Source organism: Acinonyx jubatus, chromosome B4 (assembly GCF_027475565.1).
Source record: "Acinonyx jubatus isolate Ajub_Pintada_27869175 chromosome B4, VMU_Ajub_asm_v1.0, whole genome shotgun sequence".
NCBI classification, from domain to species: Eukaryota; Metazoa; Chordata; class Mammalia; order Carnivora; family Felidae; genus Acinonyx; species Acinonyx jubatus.
Window position 1 is genome coordinate 135,476,425 of NC_069387.1, and position 21,243 is coordinate 135,497,667.

Sequence of the window (21,243 nt, forward strand, 5' to 3'; positions counted from 1 at the left end):
AGTCCCTGTACCCCATCCGGCCAGGGCCTCCCACGCCCGCATCTCCCCCCTCTTCCCGGGTGCACCTGTCTCTGTACCCCCATCCGGCCAGGGCCTCCCACGCCCGCATCTCCCCCCTCTTCCCGGGTGCACCTGTCCCTGAACCCCCATCCGGCCAGGGCCTCCCACGCCCGCATCTCCTCCCCCCTTCCCGGGTGCACCTGTCCCTGTACCCCCTCCTGGCCAGGCGCCCACCCCCTCCTGCATCTCCCCCTCCGAGCCTGGGTCCTCGGCTCCACGTCTCAGACCCGACGCCCTCCCGGCGCCCCTCCCCCCCGAACTTCCGCCCGCGCCCCCTCCCCTCAGGCGGGACTTCCGCCCGCGCCCCCACCCCGCGCCGCGTCGTCCCCGTCGCCGCCCGAGGGGAGCCTGGGAGCGCGTCGTCGCGCTCTCCCGCGGGGCCCGGGCTGCGGCGGCGCGGAGGCGGCGGCGGCGGCGTCCGGCGGCTGCGGGGCGCGCTCCTCCCCGGCCTGCGCTCGCCCCGCGCCTCCTGCTCCTCCTCCTGCTCCTCGTCGGCGCCCGGCTCCGCGAGCTGCGAGCGGCAAGATGGCGGCGCCCAGGCCGCCGCCCGCCCGGCTGTCCGGCGTCATGGTGCCCGCGCCCATCCAGGACCTGGAGGCCCTCCGCGCGCTGACGGCGCTCTTCAAAGAGCAGCGGAACCGGTAACGGCCGGGCGGCGCGGGCGGGCGGGGAGCGGGCGCCCCTCCCCCGGGAGGCGGGCGGCGGAGGCCTCGGCCGTGGGCCCGAGGGGCCCCGGGGGGCTGACACCTGCCCCCCACCCGCCGGCACGGGCGTGGAGCCGCGCGCGCGCGAAGGGGACCGCCCTACGCGAGCCCCGTGCCACCCGCCCCCGGGCTTGCTGGGCCCTGGCCCGGAGCGCCGGCGCGGCCCGCGGTGGCCCTGCGGCCCGCTGGCGGGGGGGGGGGGGGGGGGGCAGGCGGGCGGCCGCGAGAGCGCGGTGGGGACAGTCCCCGTGGGGGGGGGTGGGGGTGGGCAGCGCGGTGTGCGGGGCGGTTGCGCCCTGGTCCCGAGCGAACCGGCCGTTTGGGTCGTGACTGCCAGTGGGGGGCAAGGTGGCCGGGTGGGAAGGGCCCGCGAGTCTGGCGCGCCTGGATTCGGTTCCTGGCCTTACAAGTTGTGCGTTTCTGGGCGATTTCTCCGAGCCTTAGGTTTTCCTTGTCTAGAAGTGCGAATGCAGTACGTACCCTCGTTGCTGGATTGTGCAGAGAGATGAATGACATAAATAAAGCGCGTGAAAATGCAAAACGCATGACGTTGTAAGTCAGTGCTTGATTTTGTTCTGGTCTTCTCTGGGCCTCGGTGCCGGTGTTGCCCAGCACGTCCCTGGTGGGATTGCTGTAAGGGTGGTATGAGGTAATGCGTATTAAATCCGCAATTCATGCCTGACACGTAGTACTGAATGCATGTTAGTTGGTATTCTTATCCTTTAATACATGTATCGATGGCCCTCCATGGGCCAGGTAGTGTGCTGGGTGGTGAAGGTGAAAAATGAAGTCCTTTCGTGAGAAGTCCTGTTCTGGGGAGCCAGCAGATGATTTTACAATGGGGGAGGGGGGGTGTGTACAAAGAGTAGAGGGAACGTAGAACGAAGGGACAGCCAGATGTGGGTTGGTCCAGAGGATGGATCCCCAGAGGCCCTCTAGTCTTTGAATGGGACACCTGGGTCTGGGCACATCTCCCTTAAATCACAGTAGAAGCACTGAGCTGTGGAAGGAGTGGTAAAAGCCGAGGGCACTGTTCTGGGGGCTTCTTGGGACACAAGTTACATGATTTGGTACTCCTAGGAGATATGTTGATTAATGCTTCAGTGCACCCATACCGTGGTGGACCTTTCCTGTAGTCAGTTATCAGCCATCAGCCATGTACTGAGTACCTACTCGGAAACAGGTTCTTTGTTAGGTGCGGAGGGTATAAAGGTGAATCTGACACGATCCCTTTTGTCGAGCATTGGCCGTGTGAACAAATTGCAATGGGTTCTTGACGAGCAAGCGGTTGCACAGAAGGGGTCTGTGGATCTGTTGGATGGATTGGTGGGCCGGGAAAGGCTTTGGATTACTTTGGGTGCAGAGGGACCATATATGGATTTTGTACGGTTCCCGAGAGGATTAAATGCAGTAGCATAGGTAAGGTGTCTGGTACAGAGGAGACATTCAAACATCAGATCCCTTTTGGGGCGCCTGCGTGGCCCAGGTTGGGCGTCCGACTTCGGCTCAGGTCATGATCTCGCGGTCTGTGAGTTCGAGCCCCGCGTGGGGCTCTGTGCTGACAGCTCGGAGCCTGGAGCCTGCTTCGGGTTCTGTGTCTCCCTGCTCTCTCTGTCCCTCCCCCACTCACCCTCTGTCTCTCAAAAAAAAAAAATAAACCTTAAAAAAACTAAAAAAAAAAAAAAAATCAGATCCCTTTTTATAGCCTGTAGGATGAAATCCAAGGCCCTGGGCCAGTTTACAAGGCCCTCTGCACTGTTGTGAGGGGAGTTGATGGGGAGCTATTGAAGGTTCTTTTAAGGGAATGGCAAGCTAAGATGTGGGCATTAGACCGGACTCTCTGCTGTATGGGGAATAAATCACAGGGTGAGACTAGTGGCAAGGGACTTTTAAGAAGCTGATGTGGAACCCGAGTCAAAGAACAGCTAATCTGAATTAGGACCTTGTTTATGGGGATGGATGGGATGAGTGCTGAAAAATACCTACAAGGTTGAACGGACAGGTCTCGGGGTCCAACTGGATTGTTGGGGGAGAACGAGCAGAGGAAGAAGCTTCCCACATTTGGCGCCAGCTTTCCTGGGTCCGTGGTCCTGTTCCAGGCAGAGTCTGGCGAGCAGGTCTTGGGAGGGGGGGGCCGAAATGCGTGGTGGTGCAGAGAGCCCTCCTTGAGGGTTTGTAGGGACAGGCTCTTGGTTCTGCTTCTGTCGCTGCTGCTTCCGTGTGTCTTTGAGCAAGTTACTGGTCGCTCCTCCGATGCCGACGGGCCCGGAGGGAGGATGGGACATAAAGTGAAGCAAATGGAGGCCTCCGAGCAGCCAGTGGGAAACACCAAGCAAAACAAACACGGACGGAGGAGAGTGAGAATGTAATTGATGCAACACAAGGTGGAGATCTGAGCTGGTGTAGCGTATTTTGTGGTACTTCCCGTACGTTTGTTGCCATGACACTAGCCTCTGCGGTGGCTGGAGTAAGAGAAGTATCCTATAGCGGAAGAAGAAAACCTTGGGAACCAGGTAGACCCAGACAAGGATCATGGCTTATCTCCCTGGACTTACTTCTCATCTGGAAAGTGGGGATGAAGCCTCTCACTTTGCAGGATTACCGTGAGGGTCTGTAATATTCTCTGCACAGCACGGTGTTTTATGTCGTTTATTTTATAGCTGCTGTTCAAAAGCGATGGGGCTGTAAGTGACCGAGAACCCGATTGTGCTTAATGTCTTGCGTTTGAGAAAGCAGTTGCAGCTCTTTCAAAAAGTTTAGAATTTATTCTGATTTTGGGGTTTCCAGGGAGAGGGATCCCAGGATCTCATTACAACTTCTGGCAACCCCCAAGTGAACAGAAGCCCTCCTATCACATCGCAGTGGTTTTGGATGTGCTCACAAATTCTTTGCAACTCTGTCCTGCCGGAGGAGGAGGTGAATTCCTCTCTCCTTGCATGTGGGCTGAGTTTAGGGACGTGCTGTTGTTGTAATAGATTATGGCAGACTTGAAGGCGTGCGACTTGCGATTAGGTCCTAAAAGGCAGCGCAGCTCCCTCTTTGCGCTTTCTTTTGAATCACTGGCAGAGTCACCTGCCATGTCGTGAGGACACTCAAGCATCTACGCGGAGAGATCTGCGTGGCGAGGAATGTGACGAACTGTGTTGGAAGCGGACGCTTGGTCCACGGGAAGCCTTCAGGCACCTGCACAACCTCGTGAGACCCTAAGCCAGAGCTACCCCACTCGCACACTTGCAGATTCCTGCGCAAGACCACAAGTGTTACTGTTTTAAACTGTTCAATTTGGGGGTACTTTGTTATATAGCAATAGATGGTTAATATATCAATCTAAATTCTTCATGCTCTGGATTCTGTAACCCACTTCTTGAATAGTATCTTAATCACAAAAGTCCATAAAAAAATGCGTAGGGTCATAAATACCAGTGTTAAGATACTCAGCTATTTCTTTGTGGAAGGTAATTCCTTTTCTTATGTGTTAAAGTTGTTTTATATCTTTTGTTTAATGTATGTATTTGCATTTTTAACATCTATTGTGATTTTTCTTGCTGTGCTGGGAGTCTTTGTAAGTCATACTAAATCCTTTCTGAAACAAAGCAAGATAAAAATACATTAAAAATTCTATTTTTGGGTTTTTGCTGGAGGTTTTCCAACCCTTTAGTTACCTTCATGGTGTATCTCTACATCATCTCTCTTTATGATGTAGCCAGACCTCCCTGTTAACATGTGCAGTCATATGAAATTTGTTGTCCTGCCCTATACCTATACCACTGTCCATTAAGTAGCCATTAGCTGTGTGTGGCTGTTTAATTAGAAATAAGTAAAATGAATAATTTTGTTCCTGCACTGGCTGCATTTTAAGTACTCAGTAGCCACTTGTGACAAGTGGCTGCCTTATTGGACACCGTAGCTGTGGAATATATCCATCATTGTAGAAAGTTCTGTTGGAGATGGTTGCTCTGTATGCTTTTCTACAGAGAAGATTATGTTCTGGTTTTTGAGTATTCCTGAAGTAATGTTACAGTTGGGTACTATTTTCTATAAAATTTTCGCCTTAGACTCCTACTTCATTGTGCTTCCATTTGATAAGCTTCTTGACGGAAGTGAGCATGTCACAGTCACTTACCCCTAGCAAGGAACACGAAATCTGGTAGTTACAGGCGCTTGACAGATGTTTTTTGCTTCTTCCCCATTCTTTTCCTTCTAGGACTCCACTTACACGTAGGTTAGACCTTTCCCTGTATTTTATATGTATCAGAGGCTCCTTTCTGTGTTGTCCATTCTCAGAGCTTCTATTTGAACATTTTCTGTTAATCTACCTTCTAGCTTTCTGATCCTCTCTTCTGCTATGTCTAGTCTGCTGTTATCTGGTGTGTTTTTAGTTTCAGATACTATGTTTTTGAGTGATTGTATTGCAGAATTTCTCTTTGAGTTTTTTAAGAGATTCATTTTGTTGCTTACTTTCTTGAACGTATTAATTATAGTTATTTGAAAGATAACTTGCCTGATAACTCCCCCCCCCCCCTTTTTTTGTCCTGATAACTTCCTTTTGTCAGTTTCTTGTGTTCAGTACTTTGGTCCCATTTTATTGAGTGCTAAATGCGTTTGAAAAATTGAGGCCGTTTCCAGATATGTTCTCTTTGAAGAATATTTCAGAACTCAAAACCAAAATCAGTTTAAAAACGATTTCTTTTAATAATGGTGGTGGGATAACTTGATATCTGATTGGAATAAAATGAACTTCGGCTCACACATTGCACCATCCACCAAAAAATATTCCAACGTGAGTTAGACCTCCGCATAAAAGTTCAAACTATAAAGTGCTGAGAAGAAAACACGGGAGAATATCTTTGTGAGCTGGAGTGTAGGCAGACATTTCTTATCCAGCGCACAGAGGATACTAACCATGCAAGGAAAAATTGACTTTATCAAAATTAAAAGCTACTTCTCAAAAGACACCATTAAGAAAATGAAAAGGCAAGCCATAAACCGAGAGAAAAGACTTGCAATACATATGTCTGACAGAGGACTTGTTTCGGAAATTATGAAGTGCTCCTACAACCCGGGAGTAACAAGACAACCCAATTAACAAATTGGGTGAAAAAGTTCTATGCTTCGTCAGAGAAGATACATCAACGGCCAGCAAGCCTGATGAAGTACTCAGTGTCAGTAGTCGTTAGGGAAATGCAAACTGAAATGAGATCCTGCTTTATATTCTTTAGGATGGCAGTGACAGGCGGCGGAGGAAGGGAAGTGCTGGGGAGCACGGGGAGAAATTAGAGCACTTGGGTGGTGTCAGTGGGACTGCCAAATGGTAGCACTGCCGTGGCAGAGTTTGGTGGCTCCTCGATGAGCTAATGCGACTCCGCGGTCCCGCTCAGAGGCACGTGTCACAGAACTGAAAGCTGGGGCGCCAACAGATACTTGTGAGCCAGCGTTCGGGGTAGCACGACTCAAAGTAGCCGAAAGGTGGAGACAGCCCGAGTGTCCATCGGCAGAAGAATGGATAAACAAAATGTGGTCCGTCCGTCCGTTGCAATGGTATTTAGCCGTAAAAGGGAACAAAGTGCCGATACGTGGTACCACGTGGATGAACCTTGAAAACATGCTAAGTGCAGGAAGCCAGACATAAAAGGACAACTATTGTACGATGCCGCTTACATGAAGTACTTAGAATTAGGCAAATTGGAGGCAGAAAGCACATTAGAGGTTACCAGCGGGGGGGGGGGGGGGGGGGGGGAGTTACTGCTTAATGGTTCTAGAGTTTCTATTTGGGGTGTTCAAAAGTTTGGAATTAGATAGTGGTGGTGGTTGTGCAACACTGAATATAATTCAGACCAGTGAATTTTATATTTAAAAATGCTCAAAACGGCAACATTTATGTTAGATACACAGTAGTTTCCCCCTTATCCGTAGGGGACACGTCCCAAGACCATTGGTGGATTCCCGAAACTGTAGATACTCCTGAATTCTGTATATACTATGTTTTTTTCCTATTCGTACTACAATCTATGATAATATTTAACATAGATTAGGCATAGTAAGAAATTAATGGCAAAAACTAACAGCAAAATAGAACAGTAGTAGCACACTGTAATAAAAGTTCTGTGAACGTGGTGTCTCTCTCTCTCAGGCGGTCTTGCTGTGCTGGATTCACCCTACTTGTGATGATGTGAGATGATACGACGCCTGCATGATGACGTGAAGGGAGGTGTATGACGTAGTCATTGTGACGCGGCGCTAGGCTGCTGTTGACCTGCTGATGGTGTATCAGAAAGCAGGCTCCTGCCTCTGGACTGAGGTTGACTGCCGTCGCTGGAACTGTTGAAAGTGAACTTGTGGATAAGGCGGTGGGGGGGAGGGGGTGCTGCATATTTTACTGCAATGAAAAAATTAACAATGTAATATACAAAAATCCATCAAATTGTATGCTATGTTAATTACATCTCAATAAAGCTTTTATAAACAAAACCATAATGAGATACGTCTGCATACCCATTAGAATGGCTAAAATTAAAATGACCGCCAGCACCAAATTTTGGCAAGGATGTGGAGCATCTGGAACTCTCACAACTTGCTGCAGGGAGTGTAAACGGTACACCTGCTTTGGGAAACATTTTGGCAGTTTTTTTGTAAAGTTTAACCCATGAGTCCAGGAATTTGCCTAAGAGATCCAAGAATGTACGTCTACGAAAGACTTGTAAAAAAAAATCCTTACGGAAGCTTTATTGACGATAGCCAAACTCTAGAGACCTGTCAGGTGTCCACCAGCGGGAGAATGGCTAAAACTATGTGGTATTTTGAATGAAAAGACCACCGATACACACAACACTATGGGTGGATCTCCGTGGCATACCGAGTGAAAGAAGCCAGGCACAAAGTATGTCCTGTGTAATTTTATTTTTGTGAAGTTCTACAGTTGGCAAGGCTAATCAGTGGTGGCACAGATCTGAACAGCGTTTGTCAAAAGAGGTTGGGGATTGACTAGAAAGGAACGTGAGGAGCAAAGGAATTCTCTGGAGCAAAGGAAATGTGCTGTCTTTAGGTGGGGGTATGATTGGGTGCCCAGGGGCACGCATTTGTCACAACTCATTAAAATAACGTAGAATTGTAAGTTACTACAGTTCTTCTCACCCTCCTGCAAAAGAAAATGGGTATAATAATTATGCTTCCCCTGTAGGGGGGATGTAGGTGTTAGAGTGTTCTGTATGTGGAGTTCGGAACGGTGCCTGGTACATGGCTGGTGCCCAGCAAACACCGTTATTATCATTGCAGGCTCTGGTCAGAGTCAAGAGTGAAAAATGAAAAGAACTGTGTGGTAACTCCTGAGAATTTTGTGTAATTCACAGTCGTGCTTGGGAAGGCTTTAAATTCATTGCAGTTCTGCAGTCAGGTTCCAGTTTCAATAGGCTTTTGGAACTGCCTCTGAAACTTTGGAATACGAAGTAGGTGTAAGGACAAGAAACACAGTGGAAGAAAGATGGTTTTTCAGATCCAAGATGTGGGCAGTGATGTCAACGCAGCATTTTAATTCCTTGGTAGAAAATGATGTTAGCAATAGTAAATAATTTTAAGAAGTTACAAGAACATCCAAAACAAAAAGTAAATACTTGCCAATAACAGTGTTGTGACTTAGGCAGAAGGATTTCGATGTCTTTGCATGGCGTGACAGCCGTAGGAACCAACGTTTAGAACAACCATACTCGTGTGCTCGTTGGAGAAGGAAATTGAAGCTTTTTATTAGTTTTCATCCGTGTATTTTTGTTGGTTTGCTTGTTTTTAAACTCTTGACAAATCAAAACCACAAATACATAATAATGTGAATGCCTTCATGGATGGTGGTGTAACAGATGATCTAATAAGTACCCATGTAATTGACTTGCAGAATCAACAAATGTTAAAATTTTGTCGTGTTCTCGCCAAGTCCAGAACATGACTGATACTGTTAATATCCTCTGGGTGAGAACACATTACCCACAAATTAGCAGCTGAAAGCCACAGACGTTTATTATTTCACAGGGTTTGTGAGGGGCGGGAGTTGCTCGGCTGGGTGGACCTGGCTCAGTCTTTCATGAGGTGGCAGTCAGGCTGTCCACCCGGTCAGCCAGCCGCCGAAGGCCCAACTGGAGCTGGAGCCCTGATCTGAAGCTCACGCAAGGCTTTGCGCCCGACACTTCGGGTCCTTGCCACGTGGACTCTTCCCTAGGGCTGCGCACGCCCTGGCGGCTGGCTTGTTCCACGCGGGATCCAAGAGAGCGTGCTCGAGGTGAACGCCGGAGCGTCTTTATGATCTCGGAGATGACCAGCCTTTCTGTCGCGTGTTGTAATGGCCCCGGGAGGACAGCGTGAACACCACGAGGCGGGGATCGTGCTGGGGGGCGGGTCTTTGTTTCAGCTTCCAGTCCCGTTCTTCCCTCTTTACTCCATGAACATTATATTATATGCTCTCGTTTGCATTTCGTACTTCTGTTTGAGTTGTTTCTGAGTTCATGAGTGCCGCCAGCTGTCACGCGTGGAGAGCTGGGCCATTAGCGTCAGCTGTTGTGAAGTGTGCCGTCACAAGAGTACAGAACTTATCTCCCTTTTTTCTTGCTGGTGGACATTTGGATTGCCTTGGACTTTCGGCAGTTCACACTGTACTCTTCCATCTTCAGACGCAGGGGAGGCCTGTCCTAGCGCGGAGTTTCACGTGTTGGCTCTCTCACTGCCACTCGTTGCCACGTAACGCAGGGGCATCGCGTTTTGGTTCCCATCAGGCGGGCTTTTTGCTGATCCTCGAACCTGTTTCACTCCTTGGTCTTAGACCTGATCATGGCTGAGTGTCTCCATTCGGGCCTTGGGTATGGAGATACGTGTCTTGTTTTAAAGTCGGCCGTGTGTTTATATATTTTAAAAATAATTGTGATTACATTGCTTGGAATGGAGGAGAGAGGCTTCTGGCGTGAGCTCCTTCACAGCACTTTGCATTAGCCTCTGTATGTCTTTCTCCCTGCTGGCCTGCGACCTTGTTGAGGGACTGTCTTCTTGTCCAGCATTTTCTAACACAGCTCCTGGTCCATTTCGAGGGCTTGGCAGCGAGGAGCCAGTGGCTGAGACGAGAAGGTCACTTCCTGGCACTGAGAGCCGGTCAGTAATGATTGTTCTGGCTACGGAAAAGCTTTTAATTTGGTTTACTGACCTTTCAATTATTTGGTCACTTCACACACGCTGGTGTTTAGCACCGCAGCTGTAGCTACCGCGTAAGCCATGTGTTCGACACCCGCAGTGGGAATAGCTCAGTTGCTGTGACACTGAGTTTATAAGCACGACTGCCGTGTGCCTTTCACTTGCGCCACGCACGCATCTCATTTTCCTTCAAGGTTGATTACTGTTTCACCTCCTGATGAAAGCCTGTCTTCATCTTCGGGGAGCCTCCTGCCCTCTGTTCCCTTTGGCACTCTGCTTCCCTCTTTGAAAAATCGTCATGCGGTGTTATGATCACTTAGTCACCTGCCAGTCCCACTAGGGTGAGAGCAGCCCAAGGGCAGGCTTCTTGTTTACCTCTGTGTTCTCAGAATCTGCTTTAAGGCCAAGCGCATAATGAGCACCTGATGGTATTCTTATTCCTTCCTTGAATAGTTCATTTGCTTGAGTCATAAGATACAGAGAGAGACCACAGAGGAAAGACTCCTGTAAGGAAGGTATAGGAAAAATACCAAATGTGACAGATGCCTATGATTTTAAGAGGTAAAAAAGGTCTTGGTATTCCCAGTTGCTTGTATAAACACGTTGACTAACTTTCGCAAAGAAAGGGAATAGAATGAGCACTTCAGAGGTCACCACACTGCAGAACTCCAAATAAACCTATCCGCCTGTGTATACACGTACTCACATAGGTTTTCCCCAAACATTACTGAGCCTCCGGCCGGCAGGGATCTTGGGCAGCACCAAAAACAAAAACAAAAAATGAAACAAAACGAAAAACCCAAAAAAACCCACACGAGTCCTCAGCTTAGCGAAGGTTGCCATATGGCATCTTGACTCAACCATGATTCAGATCAACTTTGTTGAGAGAGAACATCAATTAAGTTCCACTATAAAAAGCACTTTTCAGAGTATGATGACAGCTTCCTTTATTTTTACCTAGGCCATGAGCTGGAATACCACATGGAACTATTTGGTAAGGTGTTCTGACTCAGCTTCAAAATACAGATGTGGTCAGTGTGAGCCACCCCTCACATTCAATTATCTTAAATGGACAAAACAGACAGGAAGAAGTTCGAGCCAGCGAGTCAAAGTAAATAAGGTCGGAGCTGTGACCACCAGTGCCCTCAGGCAGGATTTCTCAGCTTCTTCTTCTTCTAGTCTTTTGTAGCAGTCCCTGGACTGTGGGCAAGGAAGCTTACTCGGAGGGACAGGAACCCTGGGCCCGACCACGCTGAGTCAACCTGTCTGACGGCCGCAGGCCTGGACAAGTCTCGTTGGGCTAAGAAAACTGCTCGGAAGCAAGCGGCGCTCTCGTAGCCCTTGAGCAGTTCATGGCGTGGGGCTTAGTCAAGTGCCTGGTGTTAATGGGCACGGTGAAGTGTCAGGGGCTCTCGTCCTCCCTGAGAACATTGTGCAGCTTTATCAAAAGTCATTAAAGAAGACAGATGGTAAGATAGACCGTTACGTGATGGAAACCCTCCGTGGCGCAGAGACATCAATTTTCCCCGTGGTGACTTGTGGTTTCGGAGCCACTGAAAATAAAATCTCGGCCGGGAGTTTGGTAGACATTCACAAGCTGATTTTCTAATTTATACGGTAAACTAGGTTTTCTCTCATTCCCTGCTTCCCTGAAGGCTTTGTCATGACTCCTTTTCCGACCCCTCAGCCCTGAAAACCCTTCCCATACACCCTTAGCAAAATTCTCTGCGGGCTCATTTCCTTGAACATTCATCTTCTTGATCTAAGTGAAATACGGCTCACCTCTGAGGAATGCCTTTCCAGAAGGTCTTCCAGATGGGAGGCTGTTTTCTCTCTATCCCGTGCCGCTGGGCTTGAAGGTGTGGTGGGCATTCACCTTGATCGTCGTTGCTGCTTCCAGACCTTTCCCCTGTGACCCCTCCGGCTTTCCATCTCACACCGTCGGCGTAGGCTGCCCATGGGTCACTTCTGCCGTTAGGAGAGTTCTGTGGGTCATGTCAGCTCGTTCCTTGCAGACTTCGCTCTGGCTCACTGTTAACTGTGCTGCTTGTCCTATCTTAGGTCTTGGTTATTTCAGTATCCGCATAGGTTGTCGTTGCGTTACTCCGCCCTTCTCGTTCCTTGACTTCCTCTCCTTTGCTGAGCTTGACCCGCACCCCATCCAACCGGCGCTCCCCTAGGCCTTTCGTTGATGGTAGCTGCCTTCCCGTCACGATCTCAATTTCGGGAGGTCTGCTCTGGCCCTCTCTAGGTCACCTACCCCAACAGTCTTCAGCCCCACCAGGACCTACAGTCTCTTGATCTGCTACCTCTCGTGCCTCATGCTTTCCTGGGACAGCCTCAGCTCTGGTTAAAGCCCACCCGCCCTGTCCTTGGTGTCTGCACCCGACGAGGCTGGAGAAGAACTTCCAGCCGTGCTCGCTGGTCTCACATCACGGAGGTGATTGCTACACGACCCTGCTCACGGGGCTGTCTTTGAACTGATCACTAGCCCAACTGAGCGCTGCCTGGCGGTGCTCCTGTGTTTCCCTCGGCCATAGTCTCCCGCCCCCGCCCAACCTTGCGCGCCTTTCGCGGTCCTTGTTTCCGTTGCCTCTCCCTCGTCCTCATTCCCGGTTTCCTGTTTCACTGAGACAGATGGAGTCACCAGAAGATAATTCCCAGGGGCTCCTATCACCCGCTCTCCCACCTGCCTGTGTCCGTGCCCATAACCTGCCCTGCCTTCCGTGGCTGCGGATGAGCCTCCTGTCCTGACGCGACCCCCCTCAGGGCTGCACTAAACATCACTCTCTTTTGCATCCACTGCTGCAGTAATCCACCCCCCCCTTTTAAATAATCAGTTTTACCCTTTCTGTTGGATTATTTTCATCAGTTTATATATCTGCTATAAGTTTTTCCCATTCATAGGAAACTCTGTCTCTTTGAGCCACGATCCCAGTTTTCTGCTGCTGTTTATAACTCCGGAGAGTGTTTTATATTCACCTACTGCAATGTCTTTCTCTTGAACCCATTCTAATCCACTGCTAAGTCCAGTGGTCTTCCTCTTAAATTCTTAGCTCACTTGACCTGTCAGCTGCCTCTGACCCTTTCTTCACTCAGCTTCTGTGTCCCCGCCCTCTTCTGAACCGCCGCCTCCTCAGGTCCCAGGGCTCAGTCCTCAGACCTCTTCCCTCTTCTACCTGTAGTCTCGAGTGACTTCGCTCGGTCTTGTGCTTTAATAACTCTCCGTCTGCTGGTGGCTGTCATGTTTGTCTGTGGCCGAACTTGCCTTCTGAACGTCACACTTGTGCATTTGTCTGCCTCCTGCACGTTTCATTGTTTGGGGTGGGTACCTCCCGCTTCACGGATCCCTGCCTGGACTGAGTCCCTCCCCTCCAGGTGCCTTCCCGGACATCTCTATTTCAGTAAGCAGCAAATACACCTTTCCTGATGGTGCTCAGGCCAAAGCTCCTGGAATCCCCTTTCTCAGATAGCCCTCTGACAGTTTTTACCGTCAGACCTCATTGGCCGTTTCTTTAGAATGTGTCCAGAATCTGATCTCTGCTTACTGTGCCTGCCGCTGCCACGGTCGTTTCCAAGAATAGTGTCCTGCCTGGTCTCCTGGTGTCTTCTCGTCCTCCCCTGTGGTCAGTTCGTTATAGAGCAGCCAGAGGGGTCCCTCAAAATGAAGGGCACTCAGAACCCTCTGTGGCTTCACATCGGGATAAGAGCCCAAGTCCTTCTGGCCTGTGCAGTTTGGTTCCGTGTTGCCTCGGACTCACGTGACCTTTCCACTCCCTCGTTGGGCTTCTTCTCCGCGAGCCCTCCAGATACGCCTTTCCCTTCCCCCGCACTCTTCTCCCAGGAAGGTGCCCAGGGCTTCCTTACCTTCCTGAGTTCTGTGCTCAGACATCACTGTTTTGGGTAAGGTTTTTCATAAGGTTCTCAATGAGGCCTCATATACAAAATCTTTCTTTGCCTGAGAGTGTAAGACGTCCTTCGTATACTTTCTTCCAGAGCTTTATAGGTTTGGTTAACATACATTCCTAGATGCATCTGCAGTTACCTTCTTTGTGTGGTTATAGGGGAGGGTCCAGCTCTGGTTTCCCACGTGGATCGTTGTCGCTGCAGCCCCCTTCCACAATGGCCTGGCCCCCGCAGGCCTGGTGGCAGTGCTGTCATTGCATGCACAGTGCCGTTGCAGGACACTGTAGCCAGTGGTTTATTTCTCCACGTCTGTGCCCGTTTCGCCTTTTCTTGGCCTCTGTGACTTGTCATCGTGCTTTTGAGATTTGATTCTTACGAGAGATGCATTTTGACTATAGTGAGGACAGTGGAAAGGGGGAAGCTTGCGATTTTGGGGGTTTTGGGGGAGGACTGATGTGTTCAGATTCTTTAAAGCAGGGTTGCTAAACTGTGATCCGGGGGCCAAGGCTGGTCTGCCATCAGTCTTGTGTCTGTATCCTTTTCTTTTTTAATGGCCTGTGAGTTAAGAATGGTTTTTACCTTTTTTTTTTTTTTTTTTTTTTAGAGAGAGAGAGGGTGTGTGAACAGAAGAAAGGGGCGGAAGGAGAGAGAGAGGATCTTAAGCAGGCTCCACACTTAATGTGGAGGGGCTTGATCCCACAACCCTGGGATCACGACTTGAGCCAAAATCAAGAGTTGGACACTTAACCGACTGAGCCACCCAGACGACTCTGGTTTTTACATTTTTTAAAGGTTGGGAAAAATAAATTTTGTGGCACATGGAAATCACATGAACTTTAAATTGCAGTGTCGGTAAGTAGAACTTTATTAGCACCCAGCCACGGTCTTTCGCGTGGGTGTTGTCTGTGGCTGGTTTTACTCCCGCAGCAGAGTTGCAGAGCTGTGACGAGAGATGAGAGATCGTCAGGCCCTCCGGTCCTGAAGTATTTACTCTCTGGCCCTTTACAGAAAAATGGATTGGTCTGGGCTGTCAGGGCCGGCTTGAGAGTTCTGGATGTCACAGAAGAGGGAAAAGGTATAAAAAGCATTTTGAGGTCTGCAAAGATGAATTTCAGAATTTTGCCCCCAAGCTGTTTCTGGCAGGACGGGCAGACGTTTTTGTTTTCTGTTTTTGTTCAGTCCAGCCTGGTGAGGTCAGTGAGCACCGTTTGTGGTTTTAAAGAAGCACCAGTGATTCTTACTTTAATCTCAGAACCTGTGCGCATTCGAATGGTTTTTCCCAGTGACGGTGCTTATGTGGCTCTAACCTACCATGCTGGTTTGTCATTGAATGTGAGATACGAGAATGCAGGGAAGTCTCAGCAGGGCAGTGCGGTGATGAGCGCTGGTTTTCCTTTTCTGTGGGAGGTGCCACCTGGTGCCCTAACTGTAAAATGTGTGTGCACACGGTGTGATAGACCTATCTAATCTCTGACACACGATCATGGGTGGGTTTATCTAATTTTACTCAGACAGGACTTGCCAAGATTTAACCTACAGATCTGTTCAAACTTGAAGGAGATGAAATTCTACCTTTTGTATAATTCAAGGCTTTTTTTTTTCTTTTTTTGTTCTGTAATGTAACATTTCATTTGTACCTTGTCTTCAGGGTATGCATTCCTATCTAACAGGAATGTCTAACAGTTGAATTTTAATTGTCCTCTTAAGTACTTTCTGCCTTCTGTGAATAAGGCAGCTAAGCTTTGTAAAGTCTGTGAATATTTTGTGTTAGTTTGGTTAAAGCAGAAATGACAGCAATTATTATTAATAGTAACATTTGTAATATGGGAACGATCGACTGATGTTGGCCATTTCACTGTCATTAATCATTTCACATACTTAGCTGCGTTCTCTTGATAGAGAACTTAGAATTTGAAGGCAGAGGACATTAGGGCCGCTTTGGATCTCAATACCAAATAGCTTTCTTTAAAGGCCGTAGAGAAGTGAAGAAGTATAGAAGACCGTTAGATGCTTTCATAGGTCTTTCTCTTAGTGAGTAAAAGCTCTTTATGTCTACATCTGATGAAAGTTGTTAATACGTTGTACACAAAGATGGTGAATAAAGTCTATATTTATTATATGGCTCTAGAAGAGTTTTTTCCTCCTACCCTTTACCTCGGGAGCCAGACATCTAACAAATAGTCTCTGCTCTCAAAATTTAATGTTTATTTTTCAGAGAGAGAGAGAGTGTGTGTGAGCCGGGGGGAGGGGGCAGAGAGAGAGAGGGAGACACAGAATGTGAATCAGGCTCCAGGCTCTGAGCTGTCAGCACAGAGCCCGACGTGGGGCTTGAACCCATGAACCCATGAACCATGAGACCATGACCTGAGCCAAAGTTGGATGCTTAACTGACTGAGCCAACCAGGTGCCCCTAAAGAAATTTAAAGTACAGTTAATCGGGTTACATTCCCGCTTTTAAGTTCATCCATTGTATCGTGTAGTGGAGAAGAAATTAGATGTTTGTTAAATGTTACTCGTGAGATATCTACATCTTACTTAAGACGTGATATTTTTTCAAGTTTCTGGATATATGGATTTCTTAATGCGAATGGAAGAGTCGATGCCTCTGTACCCTTTTTCCAGTTGCTGCCGCCGGATGCGCTGATGTCATTGCTCATCCCGGGGCTGGTGTCTGGCTCAGGCCGCGTTCTCAGTACAAGTCTGCGAGGCAGTTAGGCGCCACCGAACGTGCAAGTAGTCTTTCTGTTATACACTTGAATTGAATAAATGCAATTAGTGAATGCCAGTTCTGGGCCCTGGGGATGCAGAAAAAAATAGGATAGGCTCTGTTTTCTGGGATTTATGGGCTAGCTAGACTGGATAAGCGCATATAATCTACGGTGGATAAGTGTTATTCCAGCGTTATGGACAGAGTGCGTTCCAGTGGGACATAGAGATGGGAGCTGCTCCGCCTTGAGTAGCGGAGGAGTTTCCCCAGGGCTGAGAGTTTTCAAAAGGCCTCGATAAGGAGATGCGAGATTTTCCAGGCAGAGAATTGGGGGTGGTTGTGTGCAAAGTGCATTCTGGGAGGGCATACGTTTGAACAGACAGAGAGGGCTGCCCAGTGCTTGGTGTTTTCAGGAATCCATGGGTGGGCAGCCTGGGGGAGAACAAATGACCGTGATCGCAAGCCCGAATTATTTTCTCTTTATACCGCAAATGTGAATTGTTGTATGCTGAGTAAACGCTGCTGTGATTATTCTCTAGTAGCTGTTAATAGTTATTGTGATTTCAGGAATATGATGATTGGCCCCAGCTCAAACATTTTTCTTTTGATTAGAAGAGTAATAAAGGAGAAAGTCATGGTGCATATATGACAGATTATCACGTAGCATTGGGAATTAGTCATAGGATAGTTCATGAACTTGCTAATTGTTCTATGGTGGGAATATCCGTTCTCCAGTTTTCCTAAGAACAATGCTTTTTTTTCTGTTTTGCTTTTTAGTCTGCCATAGTCTGAGTCCAAAGCTTTTGATGTGCTCGATACGAATATTGAGTAAAACAGATGTCAGGATGTCAAAGGGTGGCATCAGGGGAGATGGTTCGCAGCAGGAAGGTGTTGCCCGAGTGAGGGTAGCTTGCAAAGGACCGTCAGAGGGAGGCTTCTTCATCACAGGTGTGAATGCACGTTTCTCAGCTCTCTTCGTAGGAAAAAGAGGTATTACTGTTGATCATTCAAGTTATAGCTCTCTGTTTATTTGACTGTAATATTAAATCATAAATGCCATCGAAGCTTTGTGCAGTGGGGGCAGATAGTTAGATGTAATCTTTGTTCTGGAAATCCTGATCACTGTTGGCATCCTTCGAAATGTTTTGAACTCTTGTGTGTTTTCTTAACACGTTTGCGTCTGCACCGTGTTTAGTGCTCCTTAAAGATGTTGTGAGAGCGTCTGTGAACTTTTTTATGGCAAATCGTCACTGAAAATGGCTCACGCACATAATTGTTTCTTACGGTCATTGAGGCGGGATAGATACTGTACCCTTGGACTTGCATGTCGTTTATTTGGTCACTCACTCAGTCACCGGTAAACAGTGTGATTTATGTTATCTGTCCATGTGGTAAAAACCCGCCAGTGGAAGCACAGGACTCAGGGAGGGAAGTGTCTCCTCTGGGAGGGGGGCAGACGTGTGGAGGGACCCCGCCAGCACCGGCGCCCTGACCATGGTGGTTCCGTGTCCGCGGTTCTGCCTCAGCGCGCGCTCCCCTGATAATCTGATAATCTGGCGCGGAGCGAGGAAGAAAGGGGGGTGCTGGGACTCTACGACAGGGCCAAAGGCGAAAATTCTCATGGTCAGAAAGAATCTGCAAGAATGTCTCAAATCGCCCAGCACAGCAGTTTTTCTTCTAACATGAGAACAGATTGCTGCTTCTTTAGGAGACTCACGGAACGAGGAGGTTGGCTTGCATTTCGGTGCCACGTTGCGCCACAAATGCTTATCTCCGTAGCTCTGTAACGGTAGCCCCTGCAGGCCACGCTTCCCGAGTGAGAGGCCTGTGGGAACGGAGAAGCCCCCAGGGAACGGCCACGGGCTCATTTTCTCCCCTGGGCATGCACTCGGGGCGGGTGGACGGTGCCCTCACCCCCCGCCCTCTCCCCCTCTCCTCCCACCTCTCTCTTTATCTCTGTTTCTCTCTCCGCGTTTCTCCCTGTTCGTCTCCCGCCCGCCCTCCCTCCTCCTCCTCCTCTTTCTCTCTGCCTCTCATCTGCAGTGGAATATTCCAGCTCAGACCATGTGCTGTTGCTGGCTTCTCTGTATCTAGGGAGTGGATAACGCGTTGGCCTCCCCGGCAGCTTCACGAAGACTGTTTCTCATAATTGCACTTTAGTACTTACTGGGTGACAGCAGACGTGGTTATATTCTCTTTCTAGAACATAAAATGTAGATATTCTGTTTTGATTAAGGACAGATCTATAGGCGTAGACCATCCCCCGTCACCGGTCTTTGGGCTGTGGGAGTACTCGAGTCCGACTCCTATTGGAAATGTGGCTCTGCCCGTTATTAGCCGAGTTATATGAGCAAGTTACTTCAACTCCCCTCTTCTTCAGTTGGGTTTTTACTAAATAATATACGAAGAAGTTGGTAAGAATGGTACCTGGCTCAGCACTCCATAGATGTAGCTCTTTTATTTTGTGTTGGAAGCCAAGGAGCTGGGACAGACAGGCCGGGCCCGGCTCCCCACAGATAGAAGTATAAACCGTATTCTGGATACGACATGTGGAAATTCGACGTTTTTTTTCCCTCTGGTTTGTAACAGTTCTATCCTTTTTCAGAGAAACGGCACCCAGGACTATCTTCCAAAGAGTCCTGGACATCTTGAAGAAATCTTCTCATGCTGTTGAGCTGGCCTGCAGAGACCCTTCCCAAGTGGAACATCTCACTTCCAGTCTGCAGCTAATAACAGAATGCTTCCGGTGTCTCCGAAATGCCTGCATAGAGTGTTCCGTGAACCAGAATTCCATCAGGTAGTACTCTTTGTGTATGCGCACGCTTGTTCCGTCGTGCGGGTTTATCGGCGAGAAACAGCGTTGGTGTCGCAGTGCTAACCAGCGTTACCACGAGGCTCTGTTTTTACGTCTCCAGGGGAGAGGTGCTCCGCAGGCTTTGCCATGAGAGGCTTTTAGATGAGCACATGGATGGCACAACATAGGATAGAATGTTTTTAACCTTGGGGGTTATTTCAGTTTGTTATTTATACAGTAAAACCTTCGATCGCGAGTAACTCGTGTGAGGGTTCTGCAAGACCAGCAAACCTTTCCGATACGTTTTTAATTGATAAATGAGCGATGTCTTGCAGTATGAATAGTATGTGATGCCAGAGGTCACGTGATCACAACTGAGCCAGTGTTTCTTCTCTCTCTTGCTCACGGAGGGACTGTGGGTGATCATCTCCCGTGCTCAGATGCTCAGTCTCAGGCCGTGGTGTTTGGCAGAAATCAGTGATTTTTCAGGACGTTGGAAGGTGCCCACAGCTGACACTAGTGTATTGTTTTTTTCTGTTTTTTTTTGTTTTTTTTTTTTGGTCACTTCAAAGCACCTGTGGACAGTCCTTTGCTTTTCCAGACAAGAGTGAGCTTAGAAATGCTTTGCTTCCTTCTAGCTCAGGCTGCCTGCAGTTACAGACCCTTTCCCCTGGTGCCTTATTGCCAGTTACATTAAATACGGTACATGACAAGAGTTTATTAATACTGCACTGTAGCCTACATCACTGCGAGCATCTGCAGTGGCCCCCAGGCAGAAGAAGATTCCATTGAGCCAATGACAGCAGTGATTCCATTAGTGGTAGTGAAAGTCATCCTACACAGTAACCCTCCTCTCTCTGGTCTCCCTCACGCCAGCCACGAAGGTTTTCCAAGGTCAGTGCAGGTTAATTTGTTTTTCTTTATATTTTTAATGTTTTTAAAATTATTTTGTATTACGTTACAGTATTGTAATCATTTTTATAGGAATATTTTTGGGTCGTGAAATGAATCATCTGAGTTTCCGTTATTTCTCACGGGGAAATTAGCTTTGGTATACAATTGCTTTGGATTACAAGCATGTTTCCAGAACGAATTATGCTCGCAAACCAAGGTTTTATTATATTTCTAATGTGTTATGAGGTATTTGGTTATAGTTATGTAGCACAGTGATTTTAACCTAATTTTGATTCTCTGATCCTAGATTCTGCCTTTCTAAAGGCATATGCCGTTCTGGACCTCACTTTTCTTAGTTGGAAATGTTTTACTTAGTTTTAGTCTTTTAATTCATTACCCTTGTGTTTGCTTTGAACAAGGAGCATGTCTTGTATGTTTCTGAGATCACCTGTCTTAAGATTTCCTTAAGATTGCGCAAGGTTGGAAACTCTTTCCACCCATTTTATAAGGTGCACGTTTAAAAAAATTTTTTTTAAATGTATGTTTATTTTTGACAGAGAGAGAGAGAGAGAGACAGCATGAGTGGGGGAGGGACAGAGAGAGGGAGACACAGAATCCGAAGCAGGCTCCAGGCTCTGAGCTGTCAGCAGGGCTCAAACTCATGGACTGAGATCATGACCTGAGCTGAAGTTGGATGCTTAACCGACTGAGCCACCCAGGCACCCCATTTCTTAATTTTTTTTAATGCTTATTTATTTTGAGAGAGAGACAGAGCATGAGCAGAGGAGGAACAGAGAGAGAGGGAGACAGGATCCAAAGCAGGCTCCAGGCTCTGAGCTGTCAGCACAGAGCCCGACGCGGGGCTTGAACTCACAAACCGTGAGGTCACGACCTGAGCCGAAGTCAGACGCCCAACCGACTGAGCCCCTCAGGTGCCCCTAAGGTGCACATTTTTTAAAGTAGTTAAGAAGATGAGCAAGAGAATTACCAGGCACTGTTCTTATTCTTTGCCTGCT

General features: G+C 48.3%; 1 protein-coding gene across 5 annotated transcripts in view; it reads left to right on the forward strand.

Annotated features, from left to right (window-relative positions):
• Nucleotides 1–371: 371 nt before the first annotated feature.
• Nucleotides 372–21,243, forward strand: part of ATXN10 (ataxin 10) — a 166,410-nt gene continuing 145,538 nt past the window's right edge. For 2 of the 5 annotated variants that reach the window (XM_027070458.2, XM_027070459.2), the window contains exons 1-2: nucleotides 372–701; nucleotides 19,145–19,336. In XM_027070458.2, coding sequence (XP_026926259.1) covers nucleotides 586–701; nucleotides 19,145–19,336 — 308 coding nt within the window. In that variant the 5' untranslated portion in view covers nucleotides 372–585. The remainder of the gene's footprint in view (nucleotides 702–19,144; nucleotides 19,337–21,243) is intronic. The other 3 variants (XM_053199512.1, XM_027070456.2, XM_027070457.2) reach the window with 3 other exon arrangements.